This window comes from Athene noctua, chromosome 13, assembly GCF_965140245.1.
Source record: "Athene noctua chromosome 13, bAthNoc1.hap1.1, whole genome shotgun sequence".
NCBI classification, from domain to species: domain Eukaryota; kingdom Metazoa; phylum Chordata; class Aves; order Strigiformes; family Strigidae; genus Athene; species Athene noctua.
This window is the reverse complement of record NC_134049.1, coordinates 1,050,267-1,076,655: the sequence shown is the minus strand read 5'-3', so window position 1 is coordinate 1,076,655 and position 26,389 is coordinate 1,050,267. Positions and strand designations below refer to the sequence as shown.

The following is a 26,389-nucleotide window of genomic DNA, read 5'->3' as shown; positions in this document are numbered from 1 at the left end:
ATAAACAAATCTTGCCTGGAGTCCTTTGCTGTAGGAAATGTCTCAGGAGTTATGTATTGTTTTGTTTATGGGTTAAAATCTCTGTTACTGTTGTCGCAACTCCACCGATTTGAACAAACCGATTAAAATCTCTTACTGTTCGCTTTATGTCCTTATAGCCTACATAATTTATCTAACAGTTGGGTCCCTGATACCTGTGCCATGCACTTCTAAAAAAATTGTTTTCAGAGGTTCACTAAAAATTGTCTCCGGTGCATTTCATGCTGTCTTTTTAGCAATCCCCTTGCTCACAAGCAGAACCCCATTTTGCCATGTTGGATCACCCCTTCCTTTGAAGTTTCTCGAAGTCGTACCCCTCTGTGGTCTTGTTTCCATGGGTTGAGCTGAACCCTCCCTTTCTGTCTCTTAGCTTTTTTAGGTGGAATTATGTCATGAGCAAGCAAAAGCCCACTCCTTTCCCACCTTAGTCAATGAGAGGCTTGATTTTGTCAGAGGGCAGAAGGGGTTTAGTGTCCGAGGTGTGCCTCTGCCCAGACACACGTGTGGCTTTGGCTCGGCTCCTGGAACATGTAGCACAGGGAGTGCAGGTGAGGTGCTCAGACTGGCCCGGACACTTGTTCTGGCTGTCCCCTTGTTCCCCCTCATGCCTGACGTATCCAGGTAAGGGTAAGCGTTACGGAGGTTTTTTATTTTGGATGAGATTCTTTGTCAAACTCCTCCCAGCCTTTCCCATTGTGAATGTCGCCAGCTGTTAGTTTTTTGCTCTTAAGAGATGTCAAGTCTGTAGCATAGCCATCAGCTTGCTCTGTGTTGCGTGTGAAGTGTGACTAATATTAGTACTTAATTCATTATATGACATTTTTCATTTCTTTTCAAGAGCTTTCAAAACAAAAGAAGCTGAGCTTAATCTAAAAAATGATCTTATTAAGAAAGATACTCTGATTTTAACACGTAGGTTTCCCAGATACTACAGTAATTAGCATTCTATAAGTGCCTAGAATGGAACTGGTCGTCAGGTCCTTAATTTAATGATTTATTGATTAATGATTTTTGTATTCTAGTGAGAGAGAACACTTCCTCATCTGCTGCTGGTCAACATAATTCTGCAAAAGGATGTGAATATTCCTTTGGTATTATTCATGTTTGTTCTTTAACACTTCTTTGCTCCTCTAACAACACCAAGTCTGCCACCTTTTCATCGTGTGGAGTTTTTGAATTACAGGACTCAGATTTGGCCCTGTGAAAAGGTGAATCATACCAAGAGTCTGAACTAAGACCAAAATGCAAATGTTGTTGTGCACTTTTCTGAGATTTTTGAGATAGGGAAGGGAGGATGCCGAGAAAAGAAGATAAAAGGGCCTGCAGCAGTACAGATCACCGAATGATCTGGATTCTAACGATAAGAAAATGTGCTTTCTGCTTCTGACACGGTTCTTTTTTTTTCCTTGCTTGTATTAACGAATTAAAATACGGAGTAGACCCTTTGTGAGCCTCCCAGATGAGAAAGGAGGAATTGCCATTGACCTAAAGATACATGTAGTGCTACAGAGTGCAGCCTAACAACTATACTCTTAGCGTGCCTACTCCTTCCTCCAAGTAGTTCTCAGCAGCTTATGCCTGAAAGCAAAGCTCAGGTGGTTCAGTACGTGTAGACTAGCCTGGTTTAACTGTGTAACTGAGGTGTCTGCTCTTCACATAAGCAGTTTTAAGTAAAACAAAAGTAAAACTGTGCTCTCTGCTTTGATACCAAACGGTGGAGTCCTACTTACCTGGCCACTTACAGCATTCTAAACATGTGAAGTGCATACTAATAGTATGTTTAGCCTTTTACATTGCAGTTGCAACTCATCTGAGCCATACTCCCAAGGCATAATGTAATTCCAAGAGAAGATGCACTCCTTGTCACGTTGGTTTCCTGAGCACCTTTTTAACAAATACTGAACAGTATAGTGTTACGAGCTCTGGCCAAAATGTCTCCATATCCTTATGTCTCTAATGCTGGTTATACTGCCAAGTCATCAATAACACAAGCATAAGTTAACATCAGTAATTGATCTTTTTTGCAAATAGTAGTCAAAAGCAGCCATTTCTCTGATTCAAGTCTTGGTGTGGCATGATCTCATCATGTTGCATAATTTTTTGTATCTGCTTGTTTTAAAACTAATCTATGATACTGGCTTTAAAAGACACAACAATTTCTTTCACTGAGCATTGGCAAACAGATTTTTTTTTTTTAAAGTTTTAACTTGTTTTTTTCGTTACCAGTGGTACTGTTTGTTTCAGAATTTTGCCTAACACGCTGTCAAGTAGAGAAGCACGTTCTCCATTGATTTTCATCCCACTTTGTCCTTTATCTCTGCTGGCTTGCTATTGTTCAGGGGTTGCTTTGTGAAAGGTGCGAGTGTTGCGCACAGTTTATTTTGGCAAAATGAATAATGTTGCCATTGATCTGGGTCTGAGCTGACTCTCCTTCCTCAGGCAGAAGTTCTTAGCTTCAGGTTGTTTCCTCCTTGCAGGCTGTGCTGAGATTGCAGCGCGGAGCCGGTGGTGCAGCTCTACCCGCACTCTATTAATATGCACAACATGACCGGTTTCGGGGGAAGGTTATTAGAATGCTGGTTTGTATCCTCCAGTGAATGAAATGATGTGTGATTATGAAGTCATCAGGCATGGACCAGTAAGGCTCGAGAGAGCCTCCCCCCCAGGTCCTGGGGGTGCCATTGATTGGTGACCATGTGTTTGTGCCCGATAGACTGTGAAATGGTGTGTTGCTACACGGCTGTGTTGCACCTGCGCCCCACCGAGGTGATTGATTGGTTTGGTCATGTGGAATGTTCCCATCTGGTCTGCAGTAATGTGTTTTTTTTTTTTGTTGGTGTGTTTTTTTTTTTTTTTTCTTTCCTTCCTCTTTTCTCCCATTTCCCCTTCATCTGCAAATAGCAAGCCTGGCTGGGTAGTTAGAGAGGCAGTTGCAAGAGGCAGCGCGAGGCTTTGCCTCGAGAACAAAGTGGGGCTGCTGCAAGTGCAGCAAGTGCTGTTTTCCTTTCTGCTAAAAGATCAGATAGTCTGTGGTGTGTGTGCGCTCCGGGGCAGCTTTGGGACAGCTACAATTTTTTGAAACTAGGGGAGGAAGAGAATATGACAGTGAAACCCCCAAACCTGTGCGTTGCTCTGCAGATTTCTCGCCGTTTTTACAGAAGTGCTCTGCTATTGTAATTAGATTACCCAAGGAGCAGTGCATGTGGAAGATCTTATTTAACCTCAGAAAAGTAGTAGTTTATTTATTGAAAACCACTGATGTTGCACTTTAAATGCCAAGAAATTATTTTAGTTCCTTTAAAAAAAATTCTATAGTTACATTGGGCGGTCTTGTTTGATATTTCTTAATCTCACTCCTTTTTCATAATTGATCTATTCATTCCACTTAATGACTAATTACATATCAGAGCACATCATCAGCAGCATTCATCATTGTAGAATGTAATAATCAATGACATTTCAACAAAGGAAAAAATAAATATGCAAATAAGGACTCATTAACATTTGCATGAGCTGTTTGAATAATCACGTTGCTGACAAGGCTGTAATTAACAGAAATTGATGCTGAGTTCAGTATTTGATAGTGTGTTTTCTCAGCGTTTTATTGTTGTCACTGCGGGGGCTGGAATGAAGTTCTGCTCTACTTGTACCTTGACTTAGGCTTGATGTGATGGGTTGTGCCAGGTAGCAGAGGCTTCTGGGAGTCCTTAATTCATCTGTGACCTACACTTAATGCATAGAAAGATATTTTACTTAAATTACGATATTGGTAATGAAGGACTGTGGAATTCTTAGTAATTATACAGCAACTGAAGGCAAACCTTGTCTCCAACGTCAGGAAAACTAAAAATTATTCTTTTTTTTTTTTTTTTTTAAATTGAGTATCTTTTACATGAGTCAGACACTTTGAAACTATAGGATTTCTTATTTGCATTGAAAATGAGGTGTTGATGTAGGGGGTTTTGCTGGAATTTTTTTTTGTTTCTTGTTATTCTGGCACAGTGTATCAGTGTCAGGAGGCTCAAGCTTTATTGTAATTGAAAATCACTTGCTAAGGAAAATGTTGTGTAATTATGAAATGTACAGTCTCTCTGTCTGCCCCCCTCCCTTTTTATTATTGCAACTTTGCTCCCTCCTCCCTCTTTTTTTCCCTGAAGCTTCCTCTTTTTGTCATGGATATCAACCGAAATGCACAAAACACAATAAAGCTGTTTATGTCAGTTTTTTTGGATGACTGTAAGTGCTGATTATAACAAGTTTAAGGAATTTCCTTTGTTGAGTGTGTACCCACGCCATATGGCTCAACATGGAACATTAACTTGACAGGGATAATGGATTGTGGTATATGGAGACAATTTTGCCTGCAGCTTCACTATAACTCATTCTGGTTGGGGATCACAAGTTTATAATATAGGATGCAGCAAACATCCAGATGGATTTACTTTACATAAAAGAGTTGCATTTCTTTTTATTTCCTGCCTGTAATTGGGGAAAAAAAAAAAAAGACTTTTAAAAAAAGAATTAAAAAGTAGTAAACAAAGAATGGGTCTTATTCAGGGAAGAAAAATCTCAGTGAAACCGTGTATATATGTGGCTGAACTGTTTGGGATACGCTGAAACATGGGTGAAGCATTACCTACACGTACATACAAGATTCTTTAAAACAATATCTCAAGTGGTTTCACAGTTCAAAGTATAACTCCTGTTCTAGAAACAGATAACGTTCTAGGATAGTGTGAAAAAGCTATTTGAAACAAATCTCTGATTTTTTGTTTAATTATAATGATGTCTTATTTTCTTTAGCGTAAGGGAAATGTCCTCTTAGTTGCCATTCTGATGCTTTGGTAATGGTCTGATGGTATCCTCTTTTTCTTTTAGGAGAAAAATAAACGTTATAAGGTTTTATATAAGGATATATATTTTTATATAAGGATATAAGTAATATAAGGAGATGAAATACTGCTGAAATAGTTGAATTTGTTTACTTCAGTGGTTGCCTGATATGATGGGAAGTGTCCAAATGTCTGAGAGTGTAACAAAGGTCAGTATAAATCTAATGCATCCTACTGAATGATCTGCGTGCCCAAGGTAAGTCCTAATTTTACAAATACTCCCACATCTAAAAGACTTTAAGCACGCATAATCCCGTTAAGCACGTATGTAGCTGTTTGAAGGATCAGGGCCATAAATCCATATTTAGGATTTCAAATAGAGCTACACGAGATGGCTTCAGCATTCCTGTGCACTTGTGATTGAGTTATACTCCAAATAAAATTGGATGCTTTGCTATCTGAAAAGAAGACATCTTTCAGGTTTGGAGATTCTTTTAAAACACTAGGGTTTTTTAGTCTCTGGAAATCTTGACCTTTCTTATCCAAAACAGCTGCCTTATTTTTTTTTTTTTTTTTTCTTTGAACCGCTATGTACTGGGTACCACATGCTATCACATGAGTATGAATTTGTTAATTTTTTTAATTAGCTCTTGAGGTAAGTACCTGAGCAGATGGAGAAGACATGGTTCATGGCTGGGGAAGAGGGATACTGGTTGTGGTTATAATAGATACTGTCTGTCCAGTCTCCCTCCCCCATTGCTGACTTCATAGGTTAACATCCCAATTTAGCATCTCTAATCGTTATCCAAAGTTTCAGAAAGTAAACAATTAAAGAATCTGCTTTTCAGAAGGGAGCAATAAAAAGGATCCCTGAGTATTGACCTATGAAGAATTTATGTTAGCTTAAGATACGGGGTTTCTTTCAGTTTTTTGTGCTGCAAATTATACTTTAAAAAGCTTTCTGGGTTCATTCATCTTCCCCCTGCATACCAAGGCTGTTTGTGTGATAATCACAGCCAGGTGGGAATTTACTATAGATTTAAGGACACTGTTGTTTGTATTCTTACTATAAAGTCCCTTATTTGCTACTGCTGCTGCAGTTGCAGAAGGACATCAGGAGAACACGCGATGTATCGTCAACGTTTTTAATAAAACTCGCTCCGTGTTTGAAGTAGAGGAAGAACAACATCATATCTAGTACACCAGTCAGCTGGTGGATCTCTCTAATTTATCATCTACTGTTTGGGAAGCGCTAGGATAGGGAAATGTGCACCAGTGTTGCAATAAACTTGAAGAATTTTAAATCTGTAGATAAGAAAATCCTTTCCAGGAACTGTAAGGGGAGTTGCATATTTCTCTTGTCTCCTTTTTAGCTTCAGAAGGAAAGTGAGAGTCAAAAACTCAGCAGACACTTAATACAATTGAATTTTTTAAGGTAACATTTCTGTCCTTTATCAGCATTTACTGACTCACCGAGGAACTTCCACAGGACTCTATTTGCAAAGTAACACGAGTGTTATTCCTAGGTTACGGTGATGACTACCTGCAAGAGAGATTAACTCCAGTTAATAGTGGGTGTTGTGTGAGTGTGTGAGTGCTGCCTTGGCAGTGAGAAAGCTTTTGTGTGTGTGCGTGCTGTCTGTGGGTTTTATGCAGCCCCTGGAAAAGCAGGCTTCACTATTTTCTGATCTCCTAATCTGTAGTGGCCTATGGGGAGCGCCCTGATGCTGCAGTTTTGTTAATGGCTTAGCGTAAGGATGTTACAGGAGTCCAGCAGGTTGTCAGTAGAAAGGCCATCAATAGAAATTTCTTAAGAGTAATGCTTGAAAGCGAATTCCTCTGCCCTCTGACAGTAAGCTGCTGTAACACTCTTTGATCCTGAAGGGTCTGCTGAATCTCAAGTTGAAGTCAGTGGTTTGGATATGAAGAGCAATGAATGTTTTATTTTTGCTTTGTTAATGATTTATTAATAAGTATTGCTGCAGTTTTGGGATTGCTGTTTTTCTTTATTGAGCTGTATTTCAAAGGAACTCGGTTGGAAGGGGAGTCGTGCGCCACTTGGGTATAGGGAGGCGCCGGTAGGTTGTGTTTCCCGTCGGATTGTTTTTGAGTGCTGTGTGTTCGGCTGCTGTCCGTGCGGGTGGCGCGGTGAGAGCCCGGTGCAACGGGAGGGGGAGCCCTCGGCACGGCAGCCGCGGGGAGCGCTGCGGCGCGCACAGGCGGGGGCTCAGCCCCTCCGCGGGCGAGGTCAGAATGGGCCACCAGCCCCCCTCCACTCGAACTCCGCTTGCAAGGTTGCTTTCATCGTATTTCAGCAGTTCAGTGTGGATGGCCTTAAACACGTGCATGCTGCAAGCCGGGACTCTGGGTTTTTCACTTGGAGAGCATGGCAGATTAGTGTCTGCCACGGCAAAACCAGAGATGGAGTTCAGCCTGTGTCATTTACAGAAATTAGTTTCTAGCTTAAAATAGCACTTCCCTCAAATTGCAAACAGGTTATTATTGACATGTTACATTTTTTGATATTTTCAGGAATGTTGACTGAATTTCTTAAAAGCTATATTAAGAGTAGACCGAGCTGAAGCATCCTTCTTCATCAGATTTCTCTGTAATCGGTCTGCAGTCCACCAATGTTCTCCTAAGCGCGTAGTTTAAAATATACGAACAGTCCCTGCTGAATTTAGTTCATTTGTCTACTTCTAAGTACACATGTGCTTAGTTGCTTTACGGAATTGGTACCTAAAAATGCTGCTAATAAATGTGGAGCACTGTTTAGGTCCTGTTTCCAGTGTGGCTTGTGCAGTCAGACTGATGTGATTAAGTCTGGGTGTGTGTAACAGTGCTGTGCTGACCAGTGGGAAAAGGTGAGTGACTGTGGACTTAAACTGAACCTCAGACAGATGAAAAGCTTGCTAATATGGGGCGGGATTAAATTATTAGCTGATGGGAGTCTTGCATCTTCCCCAAAAGCAGAAGACTGTCTCTTATGATGCCTTTTGTTCTCAGGTGAGGTGTGTGTTCAATGCTCCTTTCCGGGGGGGGAGGCGGCACTGCAAGCTCAGTGCTGTTCCGTGGCTCTTGTGCTATGTGACTTTCTCCATTTACCAGTTTTAAAATGGATCCTGGAATACTTATCTTCAACAACTCACTTCAAGCGAGTTGGAATTGTAACAAGGATCAAAATTTGAAGTTCTCTGGCAAAAAAATGTCTTTGTAACTGTGGGGGGAAATGCTACTGTTACTAAAGTTTTGTTTCTGGTACTTTGTTCAGTAATTTGGAAGCCTTCACATTAGTATCATTACTTGCAGAATTGAATAACTTTTCATTTCAAGACAGAACACCAGCAGGGTTTGAAATGTTTGAGTTTGGCAAGAAAGGGCTTGTCTGTAAAACAATGAAATTGCGTTGGGGAAATACAGTGCCTCTGTTCAGCTGGGGCGGGCTGAGGTACACTGCGAGCTGTTGGGAGCTGCAGCTGCATTTACCATCAAACACTGAGTTGGTGCCGATGAATGTTTTGTTTTTAGTGTCATGGAAACTGTGAGCCAAAGAATGGATATTCTATTCATCTGGGAAAATAGCAGTTCACTGCATAAAACATCAGTTGCTTCCAAAGCAATTCTTAAAATAGACTTTGTGAATATAACCCTGAAAGTAAAAGTGTAACGATTGAAATCACCTCAGTAGTACTTTGTTTTTCTAGCAGAATATACATGTGAATTAAATCAACATGGAAGCAGTGAGAGTTTTAAGATACAACTGTAGCATGGAACTCCTACGGTGATTCAATGTTTACCATGCAATTTTTAATCTAAAAATTGAGAGGTCCAGACATTTCAATAGCAGTCTTAATCCTTTTTATTTCCTTTCTTCAAATGGTTTGCTCAAAGCAGGATAGTTTTGGTCATCATTCAGTATCGTTTAGTGTTGCTTGCAGCATAGCAAAAATCATAAAACTCGCTGCAGAGACCGGGTATGCAATAGAGTGCTCATGGGCAGAGGAGGAGAGGTGCTGTGGAATAAATAGACTGTGGGTATTTTAAATACATGAACGGTTTTGCAGAGCCATTGTGTAAAGAGTAATTAATTAATTAAGGGAGTTAATTAATTTGAATTGGGAAGTTTAAATTTGTTTGTTTTGCTTAAGTTTTGATGTTGGTTGAAAAAATAAGTATAAGAAGAGAAAGCAGTGCAGAAATAGATGTATAAAGTCATGGCCCCACTGTGGAAACGAAGGAAGCTGAGAAAAGAAATTGGAGGAGCAGAAGTAATTTGACCTGAGTGATAGGAAGCTGGAGGAAAAATTGCCAGTTGCAGGATTTCAGAATCAAAGCTCCTGGAATGGATGTGATACCGATGCCCCGTTGTGAGGCCTCCTTCGTGCCCAGTGAAAGTGGTGGGAATCTTCCCGTGGACCTCTTTGCTCTCTCTTAGTGTTGGTTGGTTGGTTTTTGTTTGTCTCTTCGGGAGTGGGGAGGTGTTGTGGTGTGGTGTTGTGGTTTGTGGTTGGTTTTGGTTGGTTGGTCTGTTTTGGGGGGTTGTTTGCGTCGTGTGTTTTAGGTGGGGTTTTTTTGTTTGTTTTGTTTTGGGTTTGTTTTGTTTTTAATTGGGGGATCCAAACTTGTATGCCATATTTCAGATATGGTGTGATGAGTGCAGGGTAGAGGTGGATAATCTCCCCTCCACAACCACTGGTCCTTCTCAGCAGACTTGGTCCCCATCCTGCAGCGTTGCAAGGGGTGAGTCTATCCCAGGTGCAGGACTTCACATTTGTTATGGTTGAATTTTGAGGCACCTGTTGGCCCAATCCTCTAGATTGTCTACATTGCCCTGCATGGTGGTCAGACCTTCAAGTGTGCGAACTGCGCCTCCCAAATTGTGGTCTTTGGCAAAGTTTTTTAGGGTGTACTCTGTCTCCTCCAGATTACTGATAAAGACATTAAGCAGGACAGGTTCCGTATACACTGTGTAGTTGCTAATGACAAAATTATAGATGCAGTTAGATTGATAAAAACATAAATTTAGGTTGAAAAGCAACTGAATGAGAAGTAAAATAGGTGCTTGAAATCCTGAGACTTAGATGAGTACTCAAGAGAGAGCAGGATCAAGAAAAGCCTTTTTTATAAGTGTTTATGACTGTTTAATATCAAGAAGTAATGTGTAGTTGAGAGCTTACAGCAGAGATAAAGGCTAGATATGAAATGGGAAAGAGTCTTTGAAACTAATCCTAGTTTGTGTATAAAAGGCTTTTATAATAATACGCAATCTCCACAGCTCCCATTCGGTAGTGCAGGGAATTGAAGTACAAGCAGGTAAAATAGATAAAAAGATACAAACCCCACATTTTTTTACTTCTACACTTGAATACCATTTAGGTTTAGCAGGAGCATTTTCATTGTGCAAGGCTTTCAGGCACTGTACCCCCACGTTCCTGACAGGGAGGCGTTTGGGGTTCCCCGCTCAGTGCCTGGGGGGGTTCCCGGGGGCTGCCAAGGCGGGTGTGTGCCTGGCGGAGCTGCTGAGGCTGGCCAGCAGGAGAGCTGGGGGTGATGGAGGACCCCGAAAGTTCCCAGGATAAATCTCGTTAAGGAACAGGAGGCTGCAGGGCCTTGTCCCAGTCCTGCAGGCATCTTTTTGCACTTGGCTGAACAAAAAGGCAGCTTGCTGCTTTACATGCAGTTCACAGTGCTCCACATCAGTGGCCTGTCTTCGATTGTTTCAATCTGACAACAAGCTCTGAGTTTCCAGTGACACGTTTAGATAGTCAAGGTGATGATTTTTTTTTTTTCTAAAATGAGAAAAAAAGACTAAATATAGGGGCAAGGTTTGGGTCATGTTGATGTCACTGAAAAATATTCAGTGATGATTCTCTGTTTACAGTTGTATTCTAAAACCTTGTCTGGTGCCTGGCTTGTACTCATTTAATACCTTATTATTTTAAAAGAGTAATTAGATTATTCCTTTAAATTATTCTTTTAAAAGTCATCCAGATTTTCATCAAAATATTTTGCGGTATCAAGGCAAGTACCTTACAAAAATGGGCTACATTGATAGTGTTCTCTGCCAGCTTACCGTGTAAAAAGACACCCTTCCCACACATTCAGATTGACTAGCATCCTATCTAAACCTTTAATAATAAAACTCCATTTGGGTGATTTCATTATTTATGATTTGCTACCAGAGGAATACATTATTTGGGTAATCCTATTTGCTTACTTTAAGTATTGTACAAAATGAACTTTCTTCCAGAGATCTTGTGATTCCTGAGCATAAGTAAAAACCAGTGTTAATATTTGAGAGAACTCCTTGGTTTGTATATATTGAAAAATTTTTTTTCATCCTTTTGGAGTCAAATTATCTAGACCTGCTGATACAAAAGTGCAGAATGGTAGCAATTGCTTTTACATCTTTCTTGCTGTGGAAAATATTTCATCTCTCTTATTCGTGTTATCATTTCTATAAAATAATTACCAATATTGCCATGGGCGTGCCGTTTGTTCTTGGCACGCTGAGGAAGAGCGTTTTCCTTACCTGCTTTAGGTCACTTAAAGCAGCATGGTGATACCTCTGTGAGGCATGGGCAGCCAAGCAGAGGGGCAGTATTTCTCGATATGTGAAGTTTTAGTCTTTTAGTTCATTGAACAGCACACCATGTTCCTTGGTGGTTTTAAATCCAAGACTTACGTTCACCTTGGCTATGTCTGGACCTGCGATATTATTGTTAATGTTTCTTTAGCCATGTTCCCACAAATAGTATGGTCTCTTATGAAGACTTTTTTTCTTTCTCTGTCAAGAATGCCACTTCTCTCACCTCCCAAAATAGACAGCAAACACACGTTTTCCTTTGCAACTGTTGCCTTTTTTTTTTTTTTTTTTTTTTATATGACTTAAAAACAGTACTCATCCTTCAGGTGCCTTGGCAGTGAGGTATCAGTGTTGTCATAAATGTATGGAGATGTGGGGTGCCTACAGACGAGGGGATGATTGAGAGACATCTATATTTTTTGAGTGTTTTTTCAGTGGACAGTTAAAAGTTCATTCTCTGTGTGGCTGCCATACCAATTTCTGCAACACAGTGGTGTTCTCTTGTGCAGGTACCTTCAGTGTTTCAGAGCTTGGTAGGACAATTTCAGTTTTTGGACTAAATCCCTTACTGTAAAAACTGGGTTGGTACTGAAAGAATAGCACGTGTTTTAAGCTCTTAACATTTGATGTGCTTTGTATTAGTTTGGACTTTGTTCCACCTTTTGGCTTGGTGTGCTCCCATATAGTTGATGACTAGTTAGGAGTTTTCAGCCCCCAAACAGTAAATGCCTCCTTTCAGGCACTTTCTTGTGAGCACTTCCCCTCCTGTTTGTAACAGCTAATTTGGTTGTTCTGGGGTGCCTGCAGGAATTGTTCTCCTGAGGCAGCAAAACTGGGAAAAGACTTCACATGTTGGGTTTTTTTCTTCTGAAATCTGTTTTCTCATCTAATGGATGTTTGGGGTTTGGTTTTCTTTGTTTTGTTTCGTTGGGGTTTTTTTTGCAGTCTAGCAGGTCCTGCTAGTCTGGAGAGCCCAGTCTGGGAATGCCCCCGTTCACAGCCTTCTGTCTCTGTGCGATTGCGGTGACTCGATTGCCTGGGAAGGGTGAAGCTTGATTAGGTTGTGCAGGTCATCCAAAAACTGTCAGGCTTTGGTACAACAGAGTGCTCCTGCATGTGTGTGCCACTTGCGTTGTGATAGCTGGTGGTAACTGCTCGCTGTGTCTGTACCTGTGTTTGTATAGAGAATGGGTGAGGGAGAATCTGCCTGTGTTGACAAAGCTGCCTTTGCAAATTTAATGGAATTAGTAGATCTTGGATGGTGAGAGGAGCTGTAGGTACCTGCAGAAGTAACTATTTTTAAATTTTTATATAATTTTATATATGTATAAAAAAGTAATTTAGCAATCTGTAGGAAGTAGCATCACCAAAATAATCTTTTAATCGGAAACAGGTGTAGCATTTTGTTGTAAAGTATGGATTCTCTATTCATTTCCAATTATAAAATCCTCTTGACTTTAGGCTTAAGAATGTACTTGATGTTCAAAGTCACTGATAGAAGCTGAGTAATTTTTGTCCTTAGATGTGGAACACATTCCACACTAGGAGAGCAAGGGATGCTTCTCAAGTTAGTTGTAAGTAGCAACTTTGTTAGTTGCTTGAAAATTTCAGCTAAACCCCTTGGGGATGATGTTAGAGAGGCTCTCAAATAAACAAGCAACCACCAAAAATTAAAATTTTATTGTCAACACAATTAACTAGCCCTCCACAACTATTCAATTACAGGTTCGTATGTGGATGAGGAGAACAGAACAACTTCCTGGGGTTTAACTACAACCCAAAACGCAGAAAAAGGACAACCCCTTCGGGTTTCGGGGCAACCCAAAGCACGGAGCCGAGCACCCCTTCCTAGGTGTGACCCACGTGCACTCGCTCAGCGAGCGAGGGGGGGCTCTCGGCCACGAGGGGTTGTGAGGGCAGTGCCCCAGCCCGGGGGACCTCGGGAGGTTTCCTTGAGGGGTGTTCAGACCCAGGAGGAGAGTCCTCGACCGCAGCAAACGTGCTGCCCCAGGGGACGAGCCCGAAGGCTGCCCCAGGGGACTCCACTGATGCCCGGCCAGGTCTGACCTGCGCTCAGTAGCGGCCCCCATCGCCCAAAGGCCCCAACCATGTGAACCCCGAGAACTAAGGCAAGCAGGAGCCGCCCCACTTCAGCAGCCGGGAAGCCCTAAGGTTTTCCTTGGGTGGGTGCACCTGACACAGATGAGATGAAGGTGGCAAAGGGAGAAATACTTTCATAGACAAAGTGAAGCATGCGTGGGGTGGGTAGGTGAGGTGTGTAGATACACATGATAAAGTGCCTGCTTGTCCCCTCTGTGGGATGTGGTGCATTCCTGTGCATAGGCAGTTGGGTTATTGTCTTGTGGGTGCTGTGCACCCCTAATTTCCCTTACTGTAGCGCACTCTAGTGCAGCTGTTCTTAGTGTGTTTCCCCACTGGATGTTCTGTCTATGCATGGCACACACCAGTGGGTTAACGGAGCAGTAACGTTATGGTAGAGTTAGCCTAGGGTAGACATAGTAGTGGAGAATTGAAGCTAAATATACTAAACAGCTATTCAGGAATTGTGTGGTTCACAGACACTTACCCACATATGCTTGGGGGAGGAGAAGAAAGTTCTTTCTTCATTTAAGAGGTTTGTACTCCCTCTTTTCCCCTTGACTTACTCATGTTACTCATGTGCATCTTCTTGCCAGAGACTTTGGTCCCTTTTAGCCTTGCAAACATCTGATTTGTTATTTAGCACAGTGTAAGCCTGGTAGGTGAAGGGACAGGAATAGTACTGAGGAAGGAGCCTTCATGGATCAGCCACTGATGGAATAGAAATGTTCTCAGTTTGACATGAGCATATAAATTGCAAGTTCATGGGGTCAATCCAAATATAATGTGGAATTTAGTCCTCCCTTACCTCCTGTGTATTTGAAGTACATAAGAGCATTAATAAATTGTTTTTATGGCACAAGATCCATGCAGTGCTCTGCAAACTGACAAAATATTCCGTCTTTTCTTAGAAGTACTTACAAATCAATGGGATGAAAGTGTCAAAGGCATGTCTTTGGGAGGCAGGTTCTTTAATACCACTTCACACACTGACATTACTTTTAAAATACTGTGTTAGAGAAGCTGTAAGAAATCCCTTGACTTCTGTGTTTAACTTCTTAATAAATGTACTCTGAGATTTATTGCCTGGTCAGTTTGATCAGTAGAATTCTTACACTGGAAGACATTTACAAATGTCCACACAACTGTAAGTATCAAAGAACTTCTGAACTTTTCTAATCTTTGGAAAGCACAATGAAATAAAATGTTTTTTTCCAGATGATCCCGTCCAAATGTCAACAAAACCAATAATTTAGTATTTGCTGTCTAAAGCATTGTTCCTAAAATGCAAGAGTTATAATGAGAAGCTGATTCCAGGCAATTCCACCTTCAGAATTTCCACATTTTGGACCATTTAGAGATGAAAAACAGCTCTTGCTCCAAATAAGACAAATAAGTAATAGCACTGACAACAGAAGTATAATGCTATCTTACAAATGAGAATTAATGGTGTAGAGAATTCTAGGAGAGTTGTGGCAGACCTGAGTCTGGACAGTTAAATCCCATAAATCTCACTCAAAATAATAATCTTTTACTTCTTGTGGATTATTAGGGCTGTTCTGAGAGATCATGGTTTTCAAAATTTTGACCAAAGAAAGGAGTAGGGGAAAAATCTGTAATATTAAACCAAGCTTTGCTAAAATCTTTTCTCTCCCATCTGGGAAAACTGGTTTTAGAAGATGTTACAGTATGGGAAGAAAAAAAAAAAAAAAAAAAGTTTTTTTTTTTTCCATGGCTCACAGTCTATACATCCCATTTACTTATGCATCCTTCAAGACCACATAGGCCAGCATTCTTGTGATTGTCTGTGCAGGCTGCATTATCATCACCTTGTTAAATAGGTTGGTATTTTTTCTTCTGTTATTTTATTACAAAATCTTCAAGTAACATGATTGTGTTACGTACGAATTACTTACTAATCTTAGGGTTCAAAATCTGTATTTGGAGTTTGCAGACAATTCATATTCTGTTGGTTGGACGGCTTTGGTAAAAGGTAAGACGCTGAGGAATTTGCAAGGCCTCAAGGGTTATTGATTGGGAAGCTGTTGGCAGTCAGAAGATGACTGAGCTAAGATGGAGGATGTGATGAGATAAAGGCTGGGTTAGGAAAGTGATTACGACTGGGAACCTGCTAATCACTGACCTCTATAGGGATCCTGTAGTTTATCACTAATCTCACTTGCACTTGGCGTTTTCCTGTGTTGCTGCTTCATTGTTCGTAGCTGAGTGAGTAATTTGGCTTGGGATGAACAGAAGGAGGGTGCTGCAAGTCCAGCAGCTGCACTTGTTGGCACTGGCTTGTTACACATCCTCGGGGTAGCCAGCAGCGTGCTTGGCACGCTTTAGCCAATAGTACTTACACAAATTGTTGTGAAGAGAATAGGAGGTCATTTGTTTTAGGCACTTTATTCAAATTGTGTTGCTTCAGATCCCCCCCTTCCATCAGTTTTGGTCACAAGTATTATAAGGAAAAATGTGTGTAATTTTTATATATATTCACAATATATACATGTGCGTATTATGTGCCTTTTAAATACTAGAGATAAGTTTGTAGGTATAAGACAGATATTAAAACTGTGACAGCTTCTATTAATGAGTAGGCCTGTACAGCAGTACAAGAGGAAGAAATGATTCCTCCGGTGCTGTGGGAAATGTCTAGGTAAGTAGTGAAACTGTTATGGCTGCGTGTGTCAGCCTTGCCTCTAAGAAGAAGGCAGCACAAAAAATCCTAAGAGCAGGGTCAGTATTGTGTTTTAATCAAACTTAAATTTTTTTCACCGTACTGAAAAATTGCTGAATAAGAATTTTTAACACCAACAAAATTTAAAAAAATAAAGAATGGGCCTGTACCGGAGGCAGCAAGGATGTTCGTACACTTGGCATTCTTTCTTTCTCCTTTGTAGTCAGTTGGAAAGTGATATTTAGAGTTGTAGAAAAATGTTTACTTTTGAATGTTTTTCTTGCATCATCCCTATGCACCTGTCAGTATAGCTTTCACAGCTTGTTATGTTGGATTTGCATATGAAAAATTATTTGAATGTATTCTGTGAGTAACAAAGACATGTACTTTGTTGCTGGATATTTTGTTACTGGATGTGGAGGGGAGAAAACAGTATAATTTCTAGCCAAATCTACCAACACCAGTTCAATAACTTCTTTAAAAAAAATTCCTCAAAGCTGCCAACAGTGTTTTGTTACAAACCGACTTTTGGGTAGGCTGGCTGTTGTGGCCAGTGTTATCAGTGGTGAGATGATGATTAGGAACTGTACAAACATGCTTCGAGATTCACTGAAAGATGATTCTCTGCACAAGTAGGGCAGAAGTGCTTCGTGTCTGACAAACGGAGCAGCTGCCAGCTGTGGTCACCGTGCTGTTCCGACTGGGTGGTAAACATTGCCTCGTTAAAAAACGTTGGCGCTTTCCTTGTCGCCAGCCAAAGAAATCCTTGGCGATGCGTAGGAAGATCTTTAGTTCTAACGGGCGAATTCTGTAGAAATTGCAGTCATTTTTTTCAGTTCTGCTCTGCCGTCCCCTCCTAAACCAGGCATTGTCTAGAAGCAGTGGGGAAAGGCCGTTCCGCTGCTAGCAGGCGTTTCCAGCACATCCAGGGGAGCAGTCCTCGCTGAGCTAACGCAGCGCTCTTTCCAGCCCACGATCACTTTGCGTCTTGCTGTTTCAGTTCATTCTGTGTTAAGAGAATTCAGGCTGCACAGCTGTTACGCAGAGAGATTTATTATGGAATACAATTCCTGGTGTGCTATTCAAAAGCTATATTAAGTTGTGAGCATATCCCATTTAGACAGTGATTGCAAGAGAAAAATAATTATTTACTAAATGCCTATTAATGTTTGAATTGTTAAAGAATGTGTCAAGGTTTTAAGTTTATGAAGTTAGGAAATACTTGTGGTTCAGAATGCTTTGCGGGAGTTTCTTGGTTGTTTTTTTTTTTAACTCTAGTCACTAGGCTTTAAGCCGCCGTTAGGGAGTGATATGGTTATTAAAGTTTTTATTGATGAAAACACATGAAACTTACAAAAAAAAGCCCAAACAGCCAAACTAATTTCAAGTTATTACAAGATTGAAATGCCTTGTGAGTCGATCTGTGCAGACTTAAGATTTCTGTATGTAACCAACTCAGTTATTTTCAAATGTCCATTGCTTTAGTTCCAATCTGGTTGGGAGACAGAGCTCTGGGATGTAGAGCCATTGCTATGTAACCTGAAGAAAGGTTTACCATGGTGCTACTTTGTAAGCAAGGCATAGATTTTGCTTCTAAAATGACAGCGCATAACTTTAGGAACATGTGAATTAGGAGGTACGTGATAAAGGCGATCAAGGAGCTGATGATGCCTGCACAGGTCTGCAGGGAAGGGTTGGGGTTGAGAAAACTGGCCAGAGTTGCTTTACTTCTTGTGAAGATTTTGTGAAAATAAAAGAGGATCTGAAAAGGAAATGAGTTTCATGTGGGCATTACTCTACCTCCCCACCTGGTGTGTCTACACGCCGCCTCACAGCCCTGTTCACACAAACCTGTGCAAATGAAAACCCCGTGAGGATTTTGGCTTTTAACAGTGTTTTTGTGTACCCCTCTCCTTCTTCCAGTTACTGTCCCGTGCCATAGTGAGTTCCTCATGTCCCCTTGATGCTGAGCACTAATGTTTCTGAACTTCCAGCTGCAATATAAAAGGTGCTGTTGCCATCTGTGTAGCGAGCGCTGCCCGAGACAAGACCCTCTTGAGAGAGGGTGGAGAGGACACGTCAGAGAGGGTGTAACGGGCAACAGCCAGTCCTGTGGGGTGGACCTGCCAGACATCTCTGGGTCTGCTTCAGCTTTCAGTGTCACTGTGTTTTTAAAGTTGGCATCCTCATAAACACAGGTACTCCAGTAAGCTTGGGTTTTACAGTAGCCTCTACATTTCTATGGTTTTCTGTCAATCTGTAGAGCATCTGAATACTTAAAGGTATTTGATAAGCTAAAAACCACCAAAGGAATTCTGCTGTGATGTATTTGGCTGTGTGTTTGAGCTTCATTGGATGCCAGGCACTGCCCATGCACTGATCAGACACTGTGCGTGGGACCTACCCGTTGGTTAAAGCAGTTAAATGTTAATTTGCTCCAGCTCTAATGCCTGATAAATATTTAGGCAGTGCAGCATCAGGCAGCCTTGACCTTTCTCCATCATTTCTTGGAACAAAATTCAGTATAGATTGGGCTATTCTAGTCAGCCTTTGTTCCTTTAGTATGAACCTGTCAAACTTTTAAAGTGATAACATTTAAATAACATGACTTTATGCGTTCTTATCTAACAATTTCTTGCTTGCTACACAAACCATAATTTAAATAATAATTTTTCTAGCCTCTGTAATTGACTCTTGTACAAATATTTGTTTTAAAGCCTGCCTGGAATACTGCATACTTCAGTCCAAGTTGTTTATCATGTGGTATAAGATTCTCATTTTCTGGGAAGAAAATGCTGAGTCTGGTTTAATGCGAACAGCATGATTCATCCTACTTCATGTAATTTTGCATGCTAGGTATTTTATTTGCTTGGTGCTCGATAGTTGTTAGAGGCAAATTGCTTCAGCAGAAAAATGTTAACTTTTTTTCCTCCCTTTGTTACAGCAGAGCTGCCATTTTCCAAGCAGACTATTGTTGACCAGACTGCATGTGGTTATCAAGATGATAATCTTGCAGAGATGTTGTTCCAGGAGATTCAGATTTCCTCTTCCTCTCTGCTTACACAAGATGCACTTTCTAAATGAACAATAAGCATACTTCAGTTTTTCCTCTCATGAAATGACATTTAAGAATTTTTAGTAGTAAGAGAGAAAATCAGAAAAAGCACAGGAAGTCCTGTTGTAGAGGTGCAGTTGCAATAACATGGAGCTATTTATTACTGAAACGGGAATGTGTAAAAATGCTCATTTCCTTCTTGGGAGGACTGGTTGTCACCCGCATTGCCTAGAGAAGGGAATGCCTGGGTGGGCAAGATGATATTCATTTTCACATAGAACATGGTTTAATAATGCTTACCTTTGGGTAAGACTCCGAGTGGTGTTATGGCATGTTCCTTAGTTCCAGCTGTGTCAGAACTAGGGCAGGCGTGTGCACTCGGGGTTTCCTGTTGTGCACAGGCTTGTTGACTCTTGGATTCTTGACATTGTTCAGCAGAGACCTTCTATTCAAGATTTTTTTTTTTCCAAAAAAAAGTGTTAATTGATAAACTTCTGAGCCCTGCTAGAAAACTTCCACACTGAGTTTTAATATGCAAACATGCCCGTTGGGTGGGAACTGCTGAAGTTCAGAGGGCGGCCGCTGAGAACAATGGGGTACACGTGGCTCAAGAGAAGAGTCTGCTTTGCTCTCTTGACCAGCTGTATTGCTTGAGTTTTATACCCCACTGGAATGTACGTGAAACAAAAGGATTTTCAAGGATTTAAGAGGTGAATGATTCAGCCGTGGTTTAAGTTTGGTGTGGGTTTTCTTCTTGTTCTGCATTAAAGTGTTTGTTCACTTCTCATGTGGTTTTGTTGGTTTGATTTTCCTGCGTAGTATGTTCATCACCTAAGATGATACCATCTATGTCTTAGTTTCACGTAGGAAGGAGAAATGTCTAAAAATGTCCCCACCTTTGCTCATTGATAGTGGAAGTGAAGCTGGACCTCTGCCCTTTTGATTTAAACATACTGTTCAGGGTATTTTATAACAATAGAAACTTGCAGTAGTTGTTTTACTGATCAGTTAAGTCAGAAATGGCATTAGGTAAGTATGTCACCTATTGCAGTGGTGCTTTGAGTGTGTTAAACAGATGTGTAAAAGCCTACTTTTATTTATGCAACTTTATTCTTGTAAATTTTCTGTGATACTAACAGATGTTCTGAATTGCGTATATAAGGACAACTGATGCAGGTATCTAGCAGATTTTTCAACAGAACCTAATTTCAAATGTCTTTCTTTTATAGGCAAAACCTCAGATAGAGGTCCATTTCCATTGTATGCTAGAGATACGGGGTTACCAGGCTGTCAAGTAAGTATAGTGATGGTTGAAAGCAAATTGAATAATCTGAACTGAAATTTAGTTTAAGTTACCTGAATGTGTCCGACTAGCAAAGATAATAAAGAAGAACGTGTTCTGCAATGTGCAGAATAAATTTTCTGGGGTTTATGTGGTCAAATTGACTTGCACTTGCATACATCCACTTAGAGGAGATACTTCTGCTGCCTGCAAGTGCAAATGGTTCTGTAGCTCATGAGCACGAAGTCCCGTGTTTGGTGGCTGAATGTAGTTTGTTAGTTAACTCTTGCTCCTAGTGGAGATTTTGTGCATTTTTAAAAGAAAACAGTGTTATTAGGCTTTCAATTTTTAATAATTAGGTAATCCAGTGCAATACTGTGTTTTGTGGTTTGATGATGTCTTTTTTAATTAAGAAAACTTTACTTTTCTCTAAATCTTCGTTTCAGAGTGGACATTTCTTCCATTATTATTTCTAATGAGCCACATTAAGAATACTCTGATCACTGTTTAAAAGTCTAGTTTGAGTGTTTAAAAAGTATAATTAGCATTTGATTACATTCAGCATTTGTTGATAAAAATTTAAATAGTATATTATGATTTTAATTCTAAGAAATTAAATTGTTATGCTTGTTTTCTCAGAGAGGAATGTTTTTTTAATTTCACTGTAAGTAGACTATTTGCTTTGAACTGAAATTTTCAGGAACATCTTTCTCTGGAGGATAAAACTTAGCATAGGAGCTTGACACCTTGGTCTTGAGTCTTTTAACTAGTAGTTTGGGAAGTGTGAACGGGCAGCACCATGTGGCAATGTATCCTAACATGGCTTTCCCTATTAAAGGATCATTCTCACAACCTTTACTACTCCTCTGCAACACAGATGTGAGGAACAAAGGCCCGTTTGTAACGGTGGGGGTGAGCTTGCAGTGAGGTTCTCACAAAAAGCAGCCTACCTCTCAGTTCAAGTTACAGGCTTCACATTATTGCCAGTCTAGACAGTAAAACATTGTATTAGTGTTATTACCATTGTTCAAATAACTCCGTATGCACTGTATTTAAATATAACTTAAACTTGACGTTAGTTTGGAAGCAAATTAATCTCCACATTACCCTTTCATTAAGTTGATGTTCTGCATTGGAAAATGGGTTTATGTTAACTTTGCATAAAATGCTGGTTTGCTTTGTGATAATTAGTGTAATTTCTGTTGTTTGGCTTCTCACTGAGGAAATGCTTTTGTATCTCCTAATTGTTTATATCTAGTACCATTTAATATTAATTTTTTACGTGTAGCGATTTTAAAGCTGAAATCTTACCCATACTTGTTTCTATTAACATCACTTCCAATTCAGTTTATTCCTTATATGCTTCTACCGTTTCTTCTTCCACAGTTTCTTCTTTCTTAAACACTTTTAGTATATGGGATAAATGTTATTGTAGGTAAATCTGTTTCATTTTTTATAGTCAAGATAATAGCAAATATATCATAGAGTGAACTTTAAATGGAAATGAAATTTAAATTTATGTGATAAGTTACAGTTTTTACTTTAATTTGGTCTTATCAGTTAAATCTGACAGTGTTTGAAATAATTTGCTAATTTAGAACATGGTGGGAGTTCTGAATCTTATTTTTCATAAATCCATGGCAGTGCCTGCAGTACAGCTCTTACGGTAGCTGCAATGTTGGAAAGCTATCGTAGGGAAGGTCAGAAGCGATCCCGAGAGGTCATTCTGACAACTGAAGGAAGAATCGGCTGCATTGCCCCTGACAGATGCTCGTAGCCAGGTCTTAAAGATCTCTAGAGATGGAGGAGACTGCATGACCACACGGGGGTTTGTTTTCCATCACTTAAACACGCTACTCCTAAAAAGTTTCCCTGATGCCTTACCTAAATACCACTGTAGTTAAAGCATCTAACTCTTGTCTTGCAGAGGTGGACGCTGAGGAGAATCTGTGCTCTTTTAAGTCTGTAGAGGCTGGAAATCCAGTAGATGATTGAGATGATAAGGGGTCCTTAGAAGAGATAAGACATAAACAAGAGTTAATTTTTATATTGGTGTGTATAGTGCTGAGTATAGTGCAGATATATCTTTAATAACAGATACGTAACTATCTCAAATTGAAATGTTTGTAGAAAAGGTTATGCTCTGCTCTGGATGTTCTCCTAGGTTCACAACCCTAGGGAATTCCAGTGTTTTAAACTAGGTAAAGTACCTCATCTAAGGCCTCACCATTATGGCAAAAAGAAATTTCCTGCATCTTTCTGACAATACTGTTAATTTTTTGCCATGTGGTATTTGCCCTTTACATAACAAATGTCCAGTCTTTGATACTTGTTTGACTGGACCGGTCGTGGTCTAAAATTTCCCAATCCCTTCTTATGGTAACATTGGGCAGCTTGTCATTCCTCAGCCTACATTTTTCAGTTTACAGGTTCCATATGCAAAAATGTATTTACCTTTTAACACATTGCTTCTACCCTCTTTAAAACTTGTCAATGCAGTTTTGAATTTCAGGCTTGCACTGCATTTGTAGATCCTTCTGGGTTATTTGCTTTGTGAATTTAGTAAATGTGATGTTCATATTTCATCCGAGTCACTAATTAAAAGGTGGAATGATGCCCAAAACAGATGCCCGCGAAGTCTCAGTTAATATGTTCACCCAGTGTTGATGATGAACTCCTAGCTACTGTTTTTTAAACAGCTATGAATCTGTATTCAGCAGTAGTTTTATTTGTCCTTGTTTCCTTGGTACACCTGTGAAATGAGTAGTAAAAACCTTATTAAAACACCTCCCATGCTATCTGAGAAGGAAGTGAGATTGGTTTTACATAGTTTATTCCAGCTGGTTCCATATCACTTCTTTGTTATCTTCTGGCATTTGCAGCCTATTTCTTCCACTATTCTTCCAAAAAATTAAATTCAAATTGTTGAGGAATTATAAGCCGCTGCTTTTGTTCCTCCCTGAAACAAACCAAGCAAGCCCATTCTTTGTGGTGCCCACACTCTCTCGGAGCCATGAGTTCTCAAAGGCAGTGGCTGAGGCTTCTGAAACCGCGAGAATGGCAAGAGCCAGTCTTCTGAGTATCTTATCGGGTGCAGATGAATTGAAACACCCAGCTTCTCCACACCCTGCCTAACCCGTTCTTCTCTTGCTGGAGTTCTTTCCCTATGTCGTTGGTGAAGACGGTTTGGCAACCTGCTCTGGATGTGCCATGAGTTTTAATTCTTCCTTCTGATTAAGTTTACAGAGGGCTGGACCGACAATTTTCAAGACGGCTGTAAACTGGAATATTTAAGACTCTTGCTATCACTTCCCACACTTTACTGAAAATTATCTAAGCGGTGATTTGTGTGGCCTGCGAGCTCCTCACAGGCTTTATGTTTAGGCGATAGGAGTTTGTGTGATTGGTTTTCAATGTAGCTTAAAAATCCAAGCAATTTCAGTAATGGGATTTAGATATAACATTTAGTTACAGAAATGTAAATACGGCTAATTTATGAGTATTCTCCCAAACAGGACATGCATTCTTTCAGGTTTTATTTCCATCAGGTGTTTTAAGCAAGCCAAAACGGAGCTTCCTAGAGTACAGCGCTGGCACCGGGCCCATTCATGCAAATAACCGTGGTTAATAAGGCAGTCGCATTTGTGCTAAGCTGCGGTTTAGTGTTGAGAAGGTTGATGGTGTATGTTTGTGTGTTACGTTAAAACCTGTGCTCGGCCAGTGCTTTGCAATCAAGTTCTGAACCCTCTTCGTTTTTGGCTTTATTGGTACTTTACTGTATTCTCCTCCTTCTGACGGGTATTACTGTATTCTGCACCCTTCCAACTCTTGCTGCCCTTTTTTCTCCCCAGTGTTTGATAGAGTATATAGACTCCAAGTGGATGGGTAAGGTGACAGATCGAGGCTTCTGCAGATAAGTTTACCTGGAGAAAGAGTTGGCAGCGTTTAGAAGAAATGTAAAAAACTGTATTTTGTTCTGAGAGTGAAATGCAGTGCTGCACAGCTTGGTGCAAGGTCTCTATTTGTGTCTCGGAAGTGGAGGAGTGGGAGGGTTGTCTGTGATTCTGTGGGGGATTCCCTCGCTCCTGTTGGCTGTGTAACTGCAGACTGGGGCAGGGCATCTTTTCACGAATCTCAAATCAGATAGAGAATAAATTTTCAGAAAGCTTCTTGTAATAAAAAGGGTTTTCCTTACATTTGTGTAATTTAATACTGAAAACTGTAGCTTCTGTAAAAGAAACGAGATTAGAGTTCAGCTATTGGATGCACGGCTCCCGTTTCCAGTGTCGCCCACAAGGCACCCAGCTGTCACTGCACGTTGCTCTGACAGGCCTGAGCTCTAAGTCAGGAATCTGCACTATTTTCAAAGTGAAATTGAGATAAATGTGCAATATGTGTATAGCTGTTAGACTAATTCTTCTAATTGTTTCTGTGGGTCTTCACAGGAGCTAACTTTATCCCCATGAGCCCGTAAGTGCCCCAGCCAATTGGCAGAGCTGTGGGAAGATGCTCCTTCGGCCTGACAGTGCCTGTTCTCGTGTGCCTGGCAAAGTCTGTCTCTCCCCGCTGGCATCACTAGGCTGAGGACAGTAAATTATTTGTGACTGTGCCCTTAATGTTCTGCTTTAATTCTAAACAGTGATCCATGAAAAATAACACATTATGGATTTTTTGACATGAGGAAATAATGCATTTACCCTCCATTCATAATAATTTCAAGTCCACATACTATCCCATGTGCAAGAAAGGCGATGAAATCCAGAGCTCAATGCAGTGGATGTTAGGCAAGAACTAAAGAGGCAGTCACCAGTTTTTGTTTCAAGTGTAACCTTTCAGTAAAGACATGTAATGTATTTTTCTAACTCACTAATCTGTATGTTCTATGTGATGACGTGACACTTTAAATGTTATAAAACCCATTTAGAAAGAAGTTTAATTGATGATAAATCAGAGTACATGAGTGCTGGAAGGAGCTCTGCGTTCTATTTACTAAATACATTTAATTGAGTCTATGCAAAACTGTACTGTATAATACTGCATACAATCTACTATGTGTAGTGCACTGTGTATTTCATGCAGTATGAAACAGATCATGTGAAGAATTTATATGATGCTGTGTATACGATATATATTTTTTATTTAGTAGTGGAGGTAGTGGCATGGATTTTTAACTCATTTCTGCTGCTATTACTATGCAAGTTTTGTGCATACTGGTAATAAATAAGTCTGCTTCAGAATCTTCATTTTTTTGAATGAAGGAAAAAAAATCCAGTAGAGAACTGGTCCATCATTGTTTCCAGTAATATTGCTGCACCATTTTCCCTTCCATAGCCGTCAGCTCTGCTATTGCTGTGAAGCTAATGTGAGGTGACTCGTTTAGCAGCGCATTATTGCATCATTGCAGCATGATGTAAGGCGCATCAGGCATTATTAAATTAGCCTGAACTTTGCAGTATGACAGTAATGTTTTATGCACATCGGCACCATACTTAGTGTTCCTTATGAGAACATTATTCAAGTAAATATATTAAGACATAATTTCAGAGAACTTTTCAGGGTTTACCAGTTTCTTCTTTGTCAGGAAAAAAATACGCTTCAATGGAATATTAAGACAGATGTAGTTGCCCTTGTGCATCTTCAGAGCATGTTTTATTTTTCTTAAATTACTCCAAATGTATGCTGTTACTTGGGTGGTACCTTGGAAAAAAAATTAGCTGGCTTCTCACTGATTATCGAAGTAAGTTGGAACAAATTCATCCATCTTCCACCTTTGCTATGGTTCAACATGGAAACCTTCTCCTCATCTGGGTGCCAG

The 26,389-nt window shown here is 40.2% G+C and overlaps 1 protein-coding gene across 3 annotated transcripts in view; it reads left to right on the top strand.

Moving 5' to 3' along the window:
• The window catches only part of TCF12 (transcription factor 12), a 171,180-nt gene that overhangs the window by 77,390 nt on the left and 67,401 nt on the right, over nucleotides 1-26,389 (top strand). For all 3 annotated transcript variants that reach the window (XM_074917466.1, XM_074917465.1, XM_074917464.1), the window contains exon 7: nucleotides 20,522-20,586. In XM_074917466.1, coding sequence (XP_074773567.1) covers nucleotides 20,522-20,586 — 65 coding nt within the window. The remainder of the gene's footprint in view (nucleotides 1-20,521; nucleotides 20,587-26,389) is intronic.